This window comes from Alexandromys fortis, unplaced genomic scaffold, assembly GCF_014885135.2.
Source record: "Alexandromys fortis isolate MF-2015 unplaced genomic scaffold, M_Fortis_MF-2015_v1.1 scaffold_37, whole genome shotgun sequence".
NCBI lineage: Eukaryota > Metazoa > Chordata > Mammalia > Rodentia > Cricetidae > Alexandromys > Alexandromys fortis.
In genome coordinates, this window is record NW_026067914.1 from 5082362 (window position 1) to 5103142 (window position 20781).

The 20781-nt window shown below is 37.9% G+C and overlaps 1 protein-coding gene across 13 annotated transcripts in view; it reads right to left on the reverse strand.

Annotated features, from left to right (window-relative positions):
- The window catches only part of Spef2 (sperm flagellar 2), a 146316-nt gene extending 126190 nt beyond the window's left edge, over positions 1-20126 (reverse strand). For 3 of the 13 annotated variants that reach the window (XM_050139014.1, XM_050139013.1, XM_050139016.1), the window contains exons 1-2: positions 19897-20123; positions 5893-5995 (exon numbers count right to left, since the gene is read on the reverse strand). In XM_050139014.1, coding sequence (XP_049994971.1) covers positions 5893-5995; positions 19897-19954 — 161 coding nt within the window. In that variant the 5' untranslated portion in view covers positions 19955-20123. Of the gene's footprint in view, positions 1-5892; positions 5996-19896 lie in introns of all 13 variants that reach the window. The other 10 variants (XR_007591165.1, XR_007591164.1, XR_007591166.1 and 7 more) reach the window with 7 other exon arrangements.
- Between the last annotated feature and the right edge of the window lie 655 nt (positions 20127-20781).

The following is a 20781-nucleotide window of genomic DNA, read 5'->3' on the forward strand; positions in this document are numbered from 1 at the left end:
GAGAATGGCTCCCATAGGTGGCTTTGTTGGAGGAAATGTGTCTCATATATGGGCAAACTTTGCTCAGTATGATATTCAGACCATTTCCTGTTGCCTGCAAGATGTAGGACTCTTAGCTACTTCTCCAGCATGTCTGCCTCTATGCCACTATGTCCCACCATGCTGATAATAGATTGAACCTCTGAACTGTAAATGAGCCATCTCAATTAAATGTTGTCCTTAGCTCTCCATCCCTCTTTCTCTTTCTCCTCTCTGTGCCTCATGCATGGTAAAGATGGAAGGTCTCATTACTGCTCCAGGGCCACGCCTGCCTGCCTGATGTCACGCTCTCTGTCAAATCAGGATGATCATTTACTCTAACTCTTTTGAACCGTGAAATCTAGCAAATTCCTTTCTAAGTTGCCTCGGTCTTGGTGTCTCTTTACGGTAATAGAAAAGTAACAAAAGCAATGCATGATGAAATGAAAAACATAGTATATGTGTAGACCGATATTAGAAAGAACTCTATTAGTGGGTAATATGCTTGAAATGTATACCCTCTAAGAATTTACCTGGTGACTTAGACATTAATTAATCCTCCCCCCCCAAAAAAAACCTAAAATTTTACTAAACTTGAAGTTTAGCTTGTTAGGTCATTAATATGCAGAGAAAAATAATGGGGCATCCTTAATGTGAAGGGTTTTGAATATACAGTGTTTGAAACCCAAAGAAACTGAAACCAAGGAAAACAGTACAAAAACATGTAACTGTGCAATATGAGTTTCTAAAGTACATAAAATGATAAACAGAAGTATTGGAAATGTTGCTACACACAGGTAACCATAGAACAGCCTATGAGTATGAGACTATTTGATGACACAGAAGAGCAAAGGAGAGTGGGACCACTCATTACTACCCAATATTCTTATGCCTGGGAGGCTGATCTAGCTGCAAAGGTGGTAGAAAAGGACACAGGACTAGAAGGTCAGGCAGAGGAAGCTGCTAAGAAGAACTGTGGAAAAACTTGCACAACACGCCATAAGGGAAAGGAACATGGCAGAGCATGTTTTTGTTTGTTTTGTTTCAATTTTATAGATTGAAATATTCCTATGTCCTTAAAAAGCTTAAGAAATGAGCTAGGAAGGAGGAAGATAAGAGGGGGGGCACAACAATATGTTTAATGGTATGAAAATATGTTTACAGTCTTTGGCTTCTATTGAGTCATACAATTCCTTCTTGTACAACTGGTGTAAATTAGATTTACGAAGAAATCAGTCACCTATGAAGAGGATGTATTAGATATGTTTGGTGCAGACAGTTTTTATCATAGAAGGGTTTGAGTGGGAAGTGTCAGGTTAAAAGTGATTCATGTTAGGTTACCAAGAATGGGAGGGGAGAGTGAAGTACTTGCTGGGTGAGCATGAGAATCTGAGGTTCACTTTTGGGATTCGAGTAAAAATACCGAATGTGGTGCCCACCACTTGGAATTCCAGCACTCGAAAAATGGAGACAGGAAGAACCCTGGTGATCAATAGCAAAATAGTCCCACTACCAAGCCAATGAGAGACTCCATCTAAAAAAAGCAAGGTGGATTGTTCCTGAGAAATGAAAGGAGAACTAAGATTGTCCTTAGGCCTACCATATACATATTTGTATGTATGCATGCATGTACACACACACACGCAAACCGCCACCACCACCAGCAGCAGCAGCAGCAGCACAACCAAGACCTCAATAACTATCTTGCTTAAAGACTGAAAGACTTCAGACGAAAACTCAAAAATTCACCCTTTCAGAACTGCGAGAATCAGAAATCCAGGGCTTGCAACAATTCAAAGGACAGCTGTTTAAGAATAATACACCCATAAAATATTTCCACTGTTGTCATATTGACACAAATATTATAGGGGTAACAAACCACTAATTTTTTATTGGTTTTAAGGGCTGCTTCAGTGAGAGAGCATCCATAACTGACACTGTTAATGAGGGCAAGAACCTGAGACTACTTAGGTCAAGAGCCCTGAGGAAACTTACTATTATTCTGTTAAATGAATACAAAGACAAAATGACTCCAGATGACATATTGCTACGCCCATAGACTGGTGTAGTACTCAACCCTCATCAGAGAAGTTTTTTTTTCTTTCATTAAATAGTAATTCCTATAGAGACCTACAAATGAACAATGGGAAGAGAGTGAGAGACTTTGAAGCGTTCCGCTCCAAATTGTGTTTATCATAACCCTTTATTAATTAATGCTCATAGGTCCATGTTGAACATGATGCAGAATGAGTAAAAGAGCCAGATATTGTAGACAGCTTCAAGGAAACCATATTTCCAAGACATATTTTTGCAGGTTTACATATGAACTCACAGAGACTGTGGCAAAAGCACAACCTTCACAAAGTCAAACAGGACACGGAGAAAGGGAAGTGGGCCCAGGGTCCCACTTCAAAAAGAAGCTACTGAAAGGTGCCGAGAGAGCTGAAATCAGTTTGCTTCAATGGAGGGACGCTGGTATATCACACCAGGTCAGGCCTCGTGTTCAGAAGTAGTTGACTAACACAAAATGGACACTATATTTTCTAGTATGGGCTCTTTTTGTTATTATTTTGAAGAAAGAGAGAACATGAAGTTGGGCTGGTGTTCAGGATATGGGAGAAGTTGGGTGGGGAAAGAATACAATCAAAATATATTGTATAGTGTTTTTTAAAATGAAAAGAAACATGGTGCTTGATCTGTAGAAGAATAGATTATTTGTTATTGTACCTCATTTTTATTTCCACCCCTTTCCTACTAATTTCACAACAGTCTCCAAATACAGTAGCAGTAGCTACAAAATCCAGCAATCAACAGAGAAGGCAAAGAGATCTGAAGCTCTTCCACAGAGATTCTTTGTTGCAAGCACTGCCACTATTTGACCTGCCTGATAGTTCTCTCTCTCTGTGTGTGTGGATTTGTAATTATTTGATCTGCCATAATGATTATTCATTGAATAAGCCATAATCCAAGAATATTAACACAGAGTAACTAGTGACACCTGAGCTAGATTGCAGGTGCCTGGCATGGAGCTATCAGCTCTGCCAAACACGAGTTTTCTCTCAACCAGAAAGATCTGAGAATATGTGGTGTGTTGAGTCGGAAGCTGTTGTGGTTCCTCAGCAATGCTCTACCATGCAACATACGAACGTGCAAGAGTATAGGTTCCTGGGAAAGACTCGAGCGACTCAGATCATCTCATGTCTTTCACCCGGTTAAGGAGTTATCACAGGAAGCAATGAGTAAGGCAGAACTGGAAATTTCCTAAGCAAAACAGGTTTCAAGACTCTCACAAATCACTCAGCAAAGGCTGACTGTACAAAATGTGTATTGGCTGATCAATAAGTTATCAAGTACTGGACATAGGTACTGAATACAGCCAGGAATAGAGGCTTAACAGAATTTGCCCTAAAAAGTCATTAAGGAAACAAAAAGCAGCTGCAATTGTGCTCACAGTAGATAGGAACAACAGCAAAAATGTGGAAATCTGAATTAGCAATTGGTATTTGGAATGAGATATTCCCCAAGTGTTGGGTATTTGAATACTTTGTCTTTAGTTGGCGGCTGTTTGCAGGGGTATTAAGACGTGTGAGCACTGGGATCCAGCTTTGAGGTTTTAAAAGACTTACACAGTTTTGAGTTAGGTCTCCCAGCTCCTTGCCTGTGGATCAAGAGCAAGCATGCAGCTGCTACTCCAGCACCATGCTTGCCTGCCTGCCTGCCTGCCTGATGCCATGCTCCCCAGTATGGTAGTGATGGACTCTCATCCTTCCAGAACTCGAAGTCTAAAATAAACTCTCCCTTTAAAGCGTTGCCTTGACTTTGGTGCCTTTTCACAGTAATAGACAAGTCACTAAGGAAGTACAGCATTTTATTTTCTAAGACCAATGCCCAATAATTATCACACATGCAGATAAACAAGAAAGTATGGACACCACAAAAGAAAAAGACCCAATAGAAGCTCTCTGACAAAGCCTACATAAAGACATTAAAATGAATAATAAAATATTTTCACAAGCTAAAAAATGGTTTTTGAATTAGAATAAAGAATAAGGAAACACTCTCAACAATAAAGAAATAAGAATTATAAAAAAGAACCAAATAAAATTTCAGAGTATAGAATTACTACTGAAAGTTGGCCCAGCTAGTATGGTTAGCAGAGACCAAGACTCAGGAATGAAATACTCATCACAAGAGTTCAACCATAGATTTAAGTGGCAAGAATAAAGAATAAAAAAAAAAAACCTCAAAGGTATATGCCTGAAATTATTCAGGCATAGAACAATAAAAAAACTAAAAAATGAGTACAATTTCAAAACACCAAAACTACAAATAATCAAAATAATTGAGTTGGAATTCAACAAAATGGAAAAAGATATACATCAACTATATCATAACAAAGTTATAATTTAACTGACACAATGAAAAAAAAATTTGCAAATCATTTATCTGACTACAAACTTACCTTAGGATATGAAAATAAAGTAAAAATAAAAACACAAAGTGATTTAAGAACAGGTAGAATATCAAAATATACATTACATCAATGATGATGAATAAATTAATAAGATGTAAAGATAGTTAACATCACTAGAGATCATGGAAATGCAATTTAAAAACCATAATGCAACACAAGTTCAGCCTATTAGAATAGTAATAATGAATGGAAGGAGGGGTGGGGCAGATCTGTGAACACTAGGCGAGGGGAAGCTGTTATCAGGATTTACTATATAAAAAAAGTCAATTTTCAACAAAAATAATATGAAGAAAGACAACCACAAATATTAATAAGAATGAACTAAAACTAAAACTCTCATATAGTGCTACTGTAAATTTAAATCGTGGTTTTTATAAAACAGCATATATGTGCTTTTATATAAATATGTATGGGTGTATTATATATATGTGTAATTATATACATATATATGTATCATAGCAATGGCATTTCTAGTCATATAGTCAAGAGGAATAAATACCCAAAAGTAATAAGAACATAAGCATGCAATACAAAATCCATAATAAATAATAACTCCAGCAAAAGAAAACTCAAACATACATCTACAGCTAATCAAAATATGGTGTGTCGTACTCATATAATTGAAAATTTACAGGAAGTAAGTAGTAATGAAAAGAGGCACATAGACAAGCCTTGAGACTTGATCTTAAGTGGGAAAAACAAACAAAATGTGTCCTTTTCCTTACCCCATTGCTAAATACCATGTACAATGGGTAAATCCAGAGACTGGAAGCTTACACAAAATAGGGCCTTAGTATCACAAATATATAACCATACAAAAATCCACCATACTGAGACATAAATTATCAAATGACAAATTAAAGCCAAAAATTATGCTTCAATATTTTTGGTAAGACAAATTGTGGAATTTTATTAATAGTTTAGTCCTATTGTATATTTTTAAAACACAATAATTCTGATTGATCGCCAAGGATCCTAGCTTGCATTCTGTCTCAGCTCATAAATGAATCAGGGCTGGAGAGATGGCTCAGGAGTTCAGGGTGCTGGTTATTCTTCCCAAGGATCAGGGCTTGATTCCCTGCATCCACAAAGGAGCTTACAATTGTCTGCAACTCTAGTCTCAGGGGATTTGACACCTTCTTCTGGCTTCTGTGGACACCGTATGCATGTGGTGCAGAGACATTCAAGCAAACACTCATACACATAAAATAAAAATAAATAAAAATCTCAAAATAAGAACACTGTGCTAACAAAAAATGGATAAATCTGGGCTAAGACTACAGAGTCTTATTTATGGAAAGAAGACTTGTTGCAAACATATTCATTTCTCTCCTTTGAATTCTTGAGATAACAAAGACCAAAAATATTGAATTTTTGATGAAGAAAATAACTTTACTAACCTGCTCTCTGAAAATTCTGCAAAATCACTCTGAAGTTCAAACTTGTACAGAACTTCTCCAATTAGATAGCCATTAGAAAATACCTTTGCAAATGACTTAGGACCTGAAATTCAAAATATGGAAATAAAACAGTAAATTATTTTTTGAAGTATGTAGTCAGGCCAGCATAACTGAGTACAAACACATCATGTCCTGGATATATTTATAGAAACATCTTCTAATAACCAATGTAAAAGATTTAACAAGAGACATTAAGTTCCCCAAAGATAAGCCAGTAGTTGATGGTAAACTAATTTTGAAAGAAGTGGAAAATCTTTTCTAATTAAATTAATAAATATCTTAATCTAATAAAACTGTCAAAGTAGTCTATGAAACTGTGCTCCAAATACTTAAGCAAAGACTCCAACTTAGATGCAACCTAATTTTTTAAATATAGATTTAATTTTAACCTGTAAATTAGTAGATATACTAAAATCATCCATACTTTAAAAAAATCCTTATTGGACACCATTGGGATCTTGTTTCATAGTTCAGACATATCACCACTGCCGAGTTTATTTGCAGTGGAGTGATGGCAATAGCTCAGAACAGAGAGTTCTAAAAAGAAATAAAGATGACTAATAAATATTTTTAAATATGTTCAACATCCTTAATAATTAGTATAATGCAAATTAAGGCAACTTTGAGATTTCATCTTTCTACAGTCTTAAGAATAGTTAAGGTCAACAAAACAACTGACAGCAAATACTGATGAGGACATGGGAAAGGTGAACAATTCGTCACTGTTGGAGGGATTGTAGGGTGGTACAGACCTAGGTAAAACAGTGCGGCGAATTCACAAAAATGAAATAACGTGTCTACTATGTCCTAGCAATACCATTCCCCAGCATTTTTTGAAGGACTTCACATCCTATTCCACAGATACTTTCTCATCAGCCATATTTAGTTAATCTATTCACAATAAGCTAGGAAATGGAAACCACCTACATGTCCTTCAAATGAGGAATAGATGATGAAAACATGGAACATATAGATAATAATCTCTTCCGTTGTAGAGAAAACTGAAATTATGGGATTTTCAGGTAAATGAATGAAACTGGAAACTATGCCATGGAGGAAAGCCAGACACAGAAAGATAAATATTTCAAGTTCTTAATTATTCTTTCTTTTAAAAATGTCCTTTGGTATGGATGCAAAGAGGGTGGTAGTAAGGAATGAGGTGAGCTGCTCTCAAAGGCAACACCCGGGGAACTCTAGGCCACAGTAAGTGTTTTCACATCTGACCCCCAAGACACAATTTTAAATAAAACTTCCTTGATACTTGTTCTTATAGTAGTTAATCTGAATAATATTCCAATTTTTAGGATGAGTTAAAATGATAATACCTGTTATTTATGGAAATTTCCTCTAAAGTGGCAAATCTGGTGCTCATTATGGCCTTCAATAAGCTTGCTCAGGACACCAGTCGGATCATTATCTTAAAGCTATTCACCACAGAACATGTTCAACATCGATGAATTTGGTCTCCTAGTCAGTCATACCTGTCCCTAAGAAATTGCCTTTAAAGAGTGGACTCCTCTGTGTTATAAGGAGCTGCTGTTTGTTTCTCAGCTGCCAGGTAAACTCGTCGGTAGAGCATGAGACTCTTAATCTCAGGGTCGTGGGTTCAGGCCCCATGTTGGGTGCCAGATGAAGAAAGATGTTAAAAAGAAATCTCACACTAGCTCCGAATTGAGTATAATAAAAGGTTATTTATTTAGGCATAGATTCACAGATCACAGTCCTCTGCTCAAACGGGGAACAGCAACCGAATCCCACAGCCAGAAGAGAGGGCGACCATGCGCTTTACATGGGCATTTATAATATAAGAGGCCACGCCCAAGTGGGTGGGTAACTTAAAGGCTACTGGTGGTAGGAATTCCCATAGCACCTCTAGGATGACAATTCATAACTCATAGTACATATTACCTCCATGAAATAAGCTCATCCTTCATAGCCAAACTACCCTCTGTCCTTAACTTACTATGGCAACACTTGTGATGCCATCAGAAAAACTTGTGAAGATCGGCATGATCTCTCATTAAATGAAAGTGCCATCTGATATGATTCTTCAGCTATCTAAAGCTAATAAAATCCCAAGGGTTACTTCCTCCATAGGACAGAACTGTGCCATCATTGCCTCCAATTCTATGGTTCCTCTCTATGTCCTTGAAGATCTCCTGGTACACAACAGAGCTGTTTACTGGCTGCCAGCACTATCCCCGATGGGCCATTCTACCTCTCTTGCTAATTGCATCTTTATTTTCAGTTTTCTCGCTAGCCTCTACTGTAACTCATTCCTAGGCTCTTCTGTAATTCATCCCCCTTCTCTTAGTTTTCTAACAAAGCCACTGTATCTGGAGCCATTGTCAGATTGTATATATATATATATATATATATATATATATATATTTCTTCCAGGTCCTAGCTTTTTGGAATTTGGGTTCTATTTTTTGGCACTTTGCTTTCTGTGCACAAGCAGTTGCACTGTCTGATCCCATGACTGCTGCCCTCTGTATCTTGCCCTGTGCTTTTTATGCCAATCCAATGCCTGGAGTTCAGCCTACAAATATAGTATCAGATGTGGCTTGATACTACCCTGTCACCCTTGATATAGCAGATAAATGGTCAGTAGCAAAGTTTTTGCTGCCAAAAGATTTGCTTAAAAATAAACTCATAATCCACTTCATTTGAAACTGCAGAGGATATTAATTATGTAACAAAAATATAGATAAAATAGAAGTGTTTATGGCTTAAAGTCAAAGAAAGAGTAATCAGTTATTTTATTGCCAGAATAGTTCATAATGAAAATAATATAAAACATTGGTCAGCAGGTTTTCATGCAATAAGGACTTCAGATTTACCGTGTAATAGACAGCAAGAAAAGTTACACTGAGAAAAAATACATTAAATAGTAAGAGCAGCAAAGAAGATGATACAAAATGAAAAAACAGGAAAGAATACATGCAAACAATGAGGCAAAGAAAGGGAAAGGAAAAAAGCATGAACATTATGGATATGCAGATTAAAATGAAACAATCTCTTATCAATGTTGAAAAAACATTAATACACATTAACAGGACATAACAAGACAAAAAGCAAGGGAGGAGCATAGCAAAGGCTAATTCAGGGAAAGTCATAGTCAGGGAAGGTGTTGTTCTTTTAAATTCAGTTGTGTTTTTTTTTTCTTCCCATTCAATATCACTAAATAGTATGACTGATTTCATAGTAATCACCTCCCTGGATTAACTCTACTACCAGTTGGCATTCCCAATGTGAAGAAGTGGCAAGTTTACTCCAGGACTATAAATAGTAAATAGTTTAAGAAACATGCAAGGGGCACTACTCATCTTTAACAAAGGTTATTTATCATCTGGGATCAAGGTTGTTAAGCAGAAACTCAGTTCCATGTGCAACCATGCAAGCCATAGGTCTGGTGCTCAACACTGAAACTGACATGTGACCAAAATCTTTGGTGTCATCCTCTGTGATAGGTCTGTCATGCTCCAGCAGCAGGTGAAATGGCCCATGTACTTCTCTATCAGTGTGGCCCACCACTAGCTGGAGAACACACTTAAAAACATTCACAGTACAAAGTGGAAGCTAAGGTTATACAAGAAGGGGCTTGGTCTGTGTACACAACACTTTACCTTACCTAATTAAAAGCCATAGTTTTTTTATGTGTGAAATAGGAAGACTGGACCATCGTCCATAAAGAATTATGTGAGAATTAAATGAGACATTGCACATAAAGTTCCTGGAGTCATGACTGAGCCACAGTGTGTTCAGCAGAGATTTTATTGTCATGATTATACTCTTCTAGAAAGACAGTGGGTCATGTTAGCTATACAGTCTACATACTCAGTAATAGATCTTCAATGGTGATGTTGCATGAATGTTTCTCCAAAGAGTGTTTCACTGTCCAGAAAGCAAACATATAAAATTCCCCTGAAACCAGACATGAGCTCACCCTTAGGGCCAGGTAGAATATAACATCTTCATATTTCTATTTATTTATTTATTTATTTATTTATTTATTTATTTATTTATTAAAGATTTCTGCCTCCTCCCTGCCACTGCCTCCCATTTCCCTCCCCCTTCCCCAATTAACTCCCCCTCCCTCATCAGCCTGAAGAGGAGTCAGGGTTCTCTGCCCTGTGGGAAGTCCAAGGACCTCCCACCACGAGCAAGGAACTCAGGACCGCGAGGGGTGCACCAACATCTTCATATTTCTGATCAAACATCCAGACTCAGTTGATTTGTACAGAAAAATATTGAATGGTTTGTATTCAATGAAATAAAAACACTAAACAGCCCCCATAACATGCTTTGTTAGATATTTCAACCAAATAAATGACAAATTTCAGAAAATTCTGGCTTAGAGATTGTAGATAAAAGACCACAATCCATGTCACTCTATGCTCAGTTGCATTTTCTCCCTTTGACAGGAGGAAAGATCCTATCTACATCTCAAGTGCATGTTTGAAAATCAAGCAAATTTATTTTCCTTTGAAAGAGATAAAGGCCACTGCTGGCAGCTGGAAAATGGCCTGTTTCTAAGAAGCCTCTGCATTCCTCGGAGCTGGCCAGCACTCACAGAAAGACCTTGGCCTTCTTGTGGTGAGCATAACCAATTTTACAGCATACTAACTGCAGATAAGTTTGGTTTGTGGTCCTGGTGGATAAAACAACAAACCTATTGAAATTATGTCTGCACAGAGACAAAACCAAGAAGCTGTCTGATGTGGGATTCCCCTCTCTATGCTGTGAATACCAATGGTTAATAAAGAAACTGTCTTGGGCCTGTGCAAGGAATAGAGGTAGGCAGGGAAAACTAAGCTGAATGCTGGAAGAAAGGAGGCAGAGGCAGAGAGAAGCCATGTAGCCCCACCGCAGACAGATGCTAGGAACTTTACCCAGTAAGCCACAGCACATGGCTATACACTGATTACTAGAAATGGGTTAAATTAAGATATAAGTGTTAGCCAATAAGAAGCTAGAGCTAATGGGCCAAGCAGTGTTTTAATAATAATAGTTTCTGTGCGATTATTTCAGGTCTGAGCTGCCTGGCAGCCAGGAAACAAGCCCCTCCTCACAACAGCTGTCCAGAACACTAATGGACAAAGATTCCCTAATATGGCCAGCATTTATTCATCATGACTGCTTTCTCATAGACCATTACTGTGCTCTGCTTTCTTCTCCCTTTTGCTAGGTATGACATTAAGAAATAAAATCAGAGAATTTGCTAGTTTTTGAGAGGATTGGACTCAGGGGAAAGCACCGTTTCCAAGAATCTTCCTCAACAACACTCACTGAGAGCCCAAGTCCTTCCTAACACCCTCAAAAAGAGGCTGCATACATTCTCACCTTGCAGCCACTCAAAGCTGCTTCAGCCAGCTGCAGCTGTGACCTGTGGCTTTTGCCTGGAGTACCTTGACCATTCTCCCTTCAGATGACAAGGATGGCTGACCTTTACAGTTTCCTCCACTGAAGGAAGGTTTATCAGAATCTCAAGATTTATATTGGAAATGAAATCTTAATTCATAGAATTTCAATCATTAAAATATTTGGTATCATTATTATCATGAAACTCTGGTCTTAAAACATTAGTTCTGGTTTACACAATGCTGGCTGGTTTTACACTTGCTGTATTGATTTCTAGTGAGAGGATTCTGTCTTGTAATAAAGAAAAATGCTGCTTAGGAACTAGATAATACAGATATAATATTTTCTACCAGAAGCAATATGGTCTTTAATGGCCCTGACACTGAAAAGAGGAAGGTATCTAGAGACAGTCCGTTTAAAGGCCTAGCTGGACAACCATAAACCAAGCTCTAATCCTGTATCAGTTAATTTATGTGTTAATACAATACCTCAAAGAAGAACTAAATAATTTCTTGTCATTGTTCAGCTTATATTACTGTAGCAGAACAACACAAAATATTTACTCATTTAAAATCTTTTCTCACATTTCTAAAATGACAAAGTTCTGTACCAGGGTATAAGAACCTGGCAAAGGCCTTCTGACTGCATCCCAACATGCTACGGGGTGCAAGTGCAGGTGAGTATGTTAGATGCGCACAGAGAGACCAAAGTTATTCCTTCATCAGAATCCCACTCCAACAATAGTTAACCCTGTAATAACACAGCAGACTAACTCAATGAAGGCAGTACCCGCATGACCTAAATAGCTATTAAACTTATTACTGTGAACAGCATCAGGAAAGAAATTAAATTTTCACATAAGTTTTAATGGGGACTGTCAAAATGTGACAAGGTCTGAGATTCTTTTTTAGATGTAAAATCATATTATTTTATAATATGGTAAATCATAATATATCATAAAATATGTATTCAGTAGGTCTATTTATATAGCTCCATTTTAAAAAGTAAAATCAGATTTAAAACAAACCTACAAAAATATCTCAATAATGTACAACCATCCTCATGGTGGTGAAGCCCAGTAATCCCAACTAGGGCAGAGACAGATGGATTACTATTTATTCTAGGACACCTAAGGCAGGGTTGAATAAATCTGTCTCAGAAAACCAACCAAATGAACAACAGAGTAGGCCCATAAATTCAAGGCAATTCTCAAGAACTACTAATATTTAACATAGAAAGACTTAATAGGACATTTGTAAAAACCCAACTATTAAAAAAATAAAAACAAGGAGCCTAGTATATTTGACAAAACACAAAATTGAACTATTTAATTAAAATACCATGTGAATAATATTCTTTGTGCTTACTTTAAGATTGACAATACAACAATGATACTCTCATAACAGAAGAATTTACAATGATTGAAAGTTCAGGAGCTTTTGGTTATAGAAGGAAACTAGAGAATCTTTTTAAGCAGTGTGTCTTTCGTAAATATTTGGGGTGAGAAGTATGAAGCAAATATAATATAATCTCTTTTTTATCAATATATTGATAAAATGTGTCCCTCAGAAACATAATAAAAAAAAAAACAAGCAATGGCTTGATGTAAGGATTGTCTGATAACAGATAATTCTGATTGATGACAAGCAATTTGATCTATAAATGTATTTTCCTTTGATTATGTCAGGAAACAAAGTTATGAATCATGTCAATTTTCTGATAATACTTAGTCTGATGGCCTTCTCTTCATAAGAAATTGTCATCTCATATTATAAAATCTACCATGCTTAGTATCAGAGAAATCCAAAGAACTTGCTTGAGCTTTCTCACTCACAAAGCTGAGGTTTCAAAGGCTCAAGTCGCCTTCTCAAGACACGGTTCAATGTAATGATTTACTTTTGTTTCCCTCATATATGCCATGAAATATGTTTTCTGACAGAAACCATGCTGGGCAAGATTCTAAAGTGAGAAGTGAGAAAAAATTGAAATACAGGTTACCGAGTATCTAGCAGATGTCAGCCGAGTCGTTACTGGCTATCTTCTCAAATACACACTAGTTATGACTTCCCTGGGACAAAAAAATAGGACCTAGAGATATTTATTCCTATTTGCAATATCTAGACATAGGAATACTGATTTCCTAGATGCAGCTTTCTCTTTAGTGTGCCATGATAGTATCCATAATAATGTTTACAGCCACAGAAGATATTAAAATACATATGACAAGTTTACTTAGATTTTTCAATTTATCCATGGTCAGGGCCTGAGACATGCACTGTTAGGTATGATTCTCTTTATGATTAATCTGAGCTATACAAATAATTTGAAGCCATATATCTTCTTTAGGGTTACTATTGCTATGATGAAACACCATGACCAAAAGCAAAGTGAGGAGGAAAGAGCTTATTTGCTTTCATATCCATAGTCGGTCACTGAAGGAAGTCAAGAAAGCAGGAAATGGAACCTGGAGGCAGAAGCTGATGCAGGGTGGTTGTTTACTGGCTTGCTTCCCACGGCTTGCACAGCCTCCTTTCTTTTCCTCTTCTTTTTAAAAATCAATCTATTTATTTTACACCAATTCCCCCTCCTCGTCCCTCTCTCACATCCCTCCCTCCCACCCCCAATCCTCTTTGCTTCCAACTCCATCCAGGAAAGGGCCTATCTCCCATGAGTATCAGTAAACATAGCATATCAAGTTACAGTAAGATTAAGCACCTTCCCAAAGCTGGGCAATGTGACCCAGTATGAGAAGTAGGGTCTGAAAAGCCAGTAAAAGGGTCTGAGACATCCCCTGTTTCCACTATTAGGGGTCCCACAACAGGAGCAAGCTACACAACTGAAACATGTATGCAGAGTGCCTAGGTCCCACGCAGGCTCCCTGGTTGTCGGTTCAGTGTTTAGGAGCCCCGGATTAGTTGAATGTGTGAGCCTTCCTTGGTATCCTTGACACCTCTGGCTCCTACATTCCTTTCTACTCCTCCTCTGCAGGATTCCTGAGTCCTGCCTAATGTCTGGCTGTCGGTGTCTGCAGCTGCTTGCATCACTTTTCTGGATCGCAGTTTTCTGATGGCAACGGGGCCAGGACCAAACCGACCACAGGAGATGACCGGTTCAGGCTACTTTTCCACTATTGTTGGGAGTCTAAACTGGGCTCTCCCTGGAGACTCACTCAGGCTTCCTCCAACGCCAAAATGCCTTCCCCCATAATTCCCCTCAGTACTCTCTTGCTCTGTGCCCACCCAACCTGAAAGGTCATATTTTCAAGCCCACCTGCTCTCAGCCACTCACAAAATTTCTTCTATTTCCCATTCTCGGGGACCTTAATGACCATTCTTTGTTACCTAATCGCTCTGGTCTGTGGATTGTAGAAGAGTTATCCTTTATTTTACAGCTAATACCTACTTATGAGTGAGAACATACCGTGTTTGTCTGTATTGGTCTGGGTTAACTCTCAGGATGATTTTTTTCTAGTTCATCTATTTGCCTTCATAGACCCTTGTGTCCTCATTCTTAACAGTGGAGCAGTACTGCAGTGTGTAAATGCACCACATTTTCTTTGCTCATTGCTCAATAGAGTCACATTCAGGTTGTTTCTATCATGAATGAAGTGGCTGTGAGCATAGCTGAGCAAATATCCTTGTGGTATGATTCAGCATCACTTTGGTATGTGCCCAAGAGTGATCTAGAGGAGTCTTGTGGTAATTGAGGAACCACTGCACTGACTTCCAAAATCAGCCTGCTTGCTTACAGAACCCAGATCAGTAGTCCAGGTGTGGCCCTACCCATAATGGGCTGGGCCCTCCCACAGCAATCATTAAATAGGAAATACCCAACAGGTTTGCTTACAGACAGATCTTACGGACACTTTTTCTCAACTGAGGCTTCCTCCTCTCCAATGACTCTATCTTGTGCAAAGTTGACACAAAAATAGCCAACACAGCGTATGTCATTTATGCAGAATTTCTGTTGTAGAATTCTGATACTCATTAGCTCTTAAGGAAAGAGAAGCAACATTTATTCTGAAGAGTAACTGAGTGTAGTGTTGGCGAGATGGCTCAGCGGGAAAGTACTTGCTGCAAAACCATGAGAATGTAAATTTACAACTCCAGCACCCGTGGAGAAAGTTTGGGATGTTGGTGTGTGTCTGGTTCTTTGGCACTTGATGTACAGATAGCTTGTAGCCTGGGACACACTTGCCAGTCGGTTTATCTGAAACCAACTCGGGTTCAATGAGAAATGACATCTTTTAAAGAGTGGGATGAAGAGCATCGTAGAGACCTGACATATACCTCCTCCACTGATAGGTGCACACAGAAGCATGCACACATACATGCATACAAATGCACCACACAATAGTAAGAAAGTAAATAATAACCTCATAGAGAACTTATGGCCGACTTTTCAGTGATATTAATTCTATGCCACTCACTGTTAATTGTAAAATCAATTCTTGCAGTGAATGGCAACTAACAGAGAGACCTACAACTATGGAGCGCGAGAGACTTTGAGCCTTCCGTGGTAAATGAGATTTCTTTATCAAGTTCCTCCCCTTAAGACTCAGAGGTCAATGCTGAAAAGTAGGTGGAAAAACTGTAAGAGCCAGGGGTGATGGAAGACTTCAAGGCACTAGAATTTACTACACATAACAGTACTGAGGCACCTGTGAACTTAAAACTGTGACAGCACTTACGAGAACTGCACAGGGTCAAGCCAGACAAAAGCCCAGGATGGGGAAAGAGAAGTGGACACAGATTTGACCCTTAACCAAGGTGCTTTTTTGTGATTGAGAACTGGGACAGGGGAAAATAGCTGTCTTCAATTGAGTGACACTGGTTATTATCAATAACAATCCAGGGCAAGTCTCATACTCACTGATAGCTGGTCAGCTATAAGGATTCCATGGTGTGTGCGTGCATGCGTGCGTGCACGTGTGTGTGTGTGTGTGTGTGTAGATGTGCATACTTTGTTTTATTTTTGTTATAAGAAACAACATGAAGTAGGACAGGAGAAGGATATGGAAGGAGTTGGGAATGGAATGAGTATAATCAGAGTTTACATGAAAAATAAAAATATTAAAAATGAATTGAAGGACATGCCAATAAATTTATCTATCATTATAATATATAGTAATTCTTGAATTACAGTTATCATTTTGGATAATATATTGTATTGTAGTTTAAAAAATCCTATTAAGTTATACAAATATTCATTATTTTCAAGGAAAATTATTCAATTTAATATATCATAATGAAGATTGTTAGGTTTTATTGGCTAGATTGGAGTCTTCCCGCCTTAGGATTAATCAACTCTCCAGGGACTCCCAAGACCATACACTGCCACCTGCCAAGTGGAATATGACTAGTCTCAATTTAGATTATTGGGATGTCCTTTCTCTGCCACGAATAGGCAAGGACGTTCAGAACCTAGCTGTCAAGATAACCTAGAAATCAATTCACCTTGACTGTCTCTTAAGCAATTACATGGCATCCTCATCTTGGTTTTGGCTTTTGTTTCGTTTGCTTGTTTGTTTGATTTTGTTACGTTTGGTTTTTGTTTTGTTTTGATTTTTGATGAGCAAGCAATGAATGGGCTGAACCACCCTTAATCAGACACTAATAATCCCACCTTTGCTGTCTAGAATCTGGAAATTGAACCTTATAACTTTCCAGAGAAGCTAAGGGTTAGAATTCAATATTTTAAAGGAAAAAAATCAAAATTGGATGAATGCCCTTAAAAGTGAGTTTAAAAGAATGTTTAGAAGGTCAATAGATACTAATAAATATTCCTAAGTGTAAAACAGAGTGTCTAAGAACAATATATAATATCTAGGTTAATAACTTAGCTCAACAATTTACTAACTGTGTATCCTTGACCAATTCCCAAATATTCTCATTATCATCTTTACTTGGAGACTTTGCTTTTGTGCATTTTAAACATAAAATAAAAAATAGTATAAAATGTCTTAGCATAGTCTACCTTATAAATAATCAGTAGCCTGTAAATATGTTTTTAATATTTCCACTACATTTTTTATTTGAGAAAATAACTCTTTAATGAGTTCATAAAATACTTCATTATGAAAACATACATGTTTCAACTAAAGTTTTTTTCTCTTATTTTTTTAAGAAGTTTGGCTTCCACTTTTGAACTTGTCATTTCAATACTATACTGAACTTTCCTTTTAAATTCTAAAAGCAACACTAGCTCAATCCAAATAGTGGAAATGCGTGAAGGCAATGAGGAATGCTTCCTCAGAGTAACCTGTATTGACATTCTGGATTATATCTTTACATACTTCCATTATGTTAAAATAAATCACAATATGAAAAATTATGGGCATGTTAACAATATAGTTAATACAGCACAGTACATGTGTTTCTTTTCCCCAATGCCTGTGTATATATGGGTATACATGTTTTATAATTGATAAAACTATAATTATACCAGCTACAATAAGCTATAATATTTTAACTCAAATAAATACACAAAATCTGTGATATTGAAACATGTATCCCATTCATTCAATAGTTTCACAGTAATTCATAGTATAAGAGAATGTGGTGTATGCAATTATTACTCTATTTAAGGCTGTTCAGATTATTTCTCTTTCAGAATCAACACAACAATATATATCCTTGTTCAAATATCTTATGTTGATGCTTTTTAAGACAACTGAAGATGACAAGTGAGATTTTACTCACTATGCCCGCCCCAAGTACTAGTCAGTGTTTTCTGTGTATTATGCCATTTAACCTTGATGCACTGAGGAAGCATCACTACACATACTCTTCTTAGTACAGTGAACTTTAGTCTACTGGTTCATAATGGTGAAGAAGATATTTAGAGCCAGGCAGTCCGCACTCTGATCCCTTGCTCTTACACAGCCGTTACCCAGGAATGACCAAATTACCTTCTTCAACTTACCCTGTTTGTTTACATCATATGTTTACAAAATATTCAAAATCTTCCACCACACTCCACAGAACTCTTCTATAAGAGTCTGTTGTCTTAGGTCCACCAGAATCCTCTCTGGATAACAAACACAACTGAATATATTCCCTGTACTCTGGATGCATAATTTGGCTACATCAGACTGTCTCCTCAGACATCTTGCAGCAATTGGGATTCAGCAATGGCTGTATTGCTAGTGTTTAAAATGAAATTAGCATGGGGTGTCTCTGCTAACAATTTCCAGATTTATACTTGAGGAAAAAAGATGCTGGGAATTTTCCACTCACAGCTTGTGGCATTATAATTTTTATTTAAAATGTCTCCAAGCTTTTAATCTTCACAGAATGAAGTCATACTTCCTTTCAAAACCAAATTTCTCAAACTTATTAATATTATAACAGCATCTAGTGTTTGCATGTTTATGATTAATTTTATTTACGTTTTCCAAAAGAGTTTTATTATACAAGGCTCCTAAGGACTTAAGGAAATGGTATAGATTTTATTATCAAATAAGTTAATTAACTTACGCTAAGAACTTAAATTAATTAATTAGGTTGTGCAACTGGTATCTCAGAACAGTACAACTTCATGTGTGATATTGCATTTTCGGGCAATATGGTGAGAGAGAAAGAAGAATTGCTAAATGCTAAATACTGTCCAGAATTTAGCATCATATTTGAGCAGAGAAACTCTCAGAGGTACAAAGAGACAGAACACTGAGAAAGAATTTATTATTGCTCATAACAGGGTGGAGGCAGCTTAGCAAAGAATAAGCCTAAAATTATGCCTCAAGAAATGCAACTTGGGCTGCTGTGTGTTGAAGATCCTTAGGCTGTCAGTGGATATTTCCCACCTGCACAAACACTACTGCCCTAGCAGGGATGACCCAGGGCTGAACTGGCAACGCTGCCCACCTCGGTAGCAACTGGCAGGGAGGCAAGGGTTCCTCTGGGAAGACAGATTGAAATTATTTGTCCTGAAAATGTCTTGCCTTGAGGGAAATCCATAGTACTTGAAAATGAGTGTCCTCCCTCCCCGGAGAAGAGAAAGACCATACTGACGTGCTAGACTTGGGAGTGTTGGTACTCACCAAATCTGAAGTGTTTGGGATTTTCTGGGCCATAAAACTTTAGGACTTTCGGGCACATCTTTGTGCCTTCAATAAAATTAACTAACGTTAACTTAGAAAAGTAGAAAAGGAATCACCTTAACAAACAGCTACCGTTTGTAAACTGAGACGAAAGTTCCTAAAACCGGCAGATGTTACTATATTCTACATCGACCCATTTACTGTTTACTAGAGAGAGTTAACTGGGAAGCAAAGTCAGGGTCAGACTGCAGACAGGAACAAGGTTTCCTCCCCATAGGAGCAGACCAGTGCCTCGAACTGAACTGAAGCACCGCTGACTGCTTCGAAATACAGAGTAGGTCAGAAATTCTGAGGGCTAAGACAGCATGAAGGGAAATGCCAGTCAGGATGCAATGAGAAGGCCCCAGGTGTCTAGGTGGGACTGAGGAGTGCTGGCCTGCACTGTGGGGCGCTGCTAGCCACTTAGGGGACACTTTCTATCAGCGCACCCCCCCCCCCCATATTCCCCTCGTCGCTTGCCCTAGGCTGTGGTCACTCACTCACGGTCCTGGACACCTTCAACTCCCGGTTGAGCCACTGGCACAGGATCTCCGACATAGTTCTCTGGCGCCTTTGACCGCTAGTAGGTGCTAGGAATTTGCCAGGAATGTGGTCAGTGGGACTGCATCTTCCCGTTTCCCAGGGCAACCAGTTGCTAAGGAAGCGCTTCCCGGCAGGAGTTAGGTAACCCAATCAGAGAGGAGGAGACACAGGAGCCCAGTCAAAGACATCCGAAATTGTTGTCTGCCCCCTACTGGCTTGTAAGACCTGAGCTTATGATGGTGAACAAGATTCCAAGAGTCTGAACAGGAATTATAATATTAAAAGGGGGTTTCTTTACAAAGATCATTATCAGTTAAATTAAAAACCTTTATCTCTCTCTTCTGTAATTATCTAAGGGTAGACTATACAGAGTTACTTGAGATCATAAGCTGTTTTGAAAAACGATAACGTATACTAAACTGCAAATTGCTTTATAAAATCACTATTTTTTAAATTATTCATCGTAATATTTTTTATAATTTTAATGTTGTATTATCAATAAAGTCCAAGCTTCCCAATCGATATGTGTGAGCCTTTCTGATCTCGCAAGTTCTTTGCCCAGAAATAATAGCTTATGGTCATTGAACCTCGCCATTCTCTGTAGATACAGGTGCAATGTTTGCTTTGCAAGTCGTGAGAACGGAAGGAAAATTCACACACTCTGGTGCCTGGTTCCAGGTAGAAGCTTAGCATATGTTCCAGACTTGCCTCTTCTTCTAAGGCTATGTGAGGTTTTGCATTTCATCAGTGTACATAATTTGAGTAGATCGGGGTAACTTGTATTTCGGAAGATTTTATTATTTCACAGAGCTATTTTGAATTTAGCCATGAGCTACATCTAC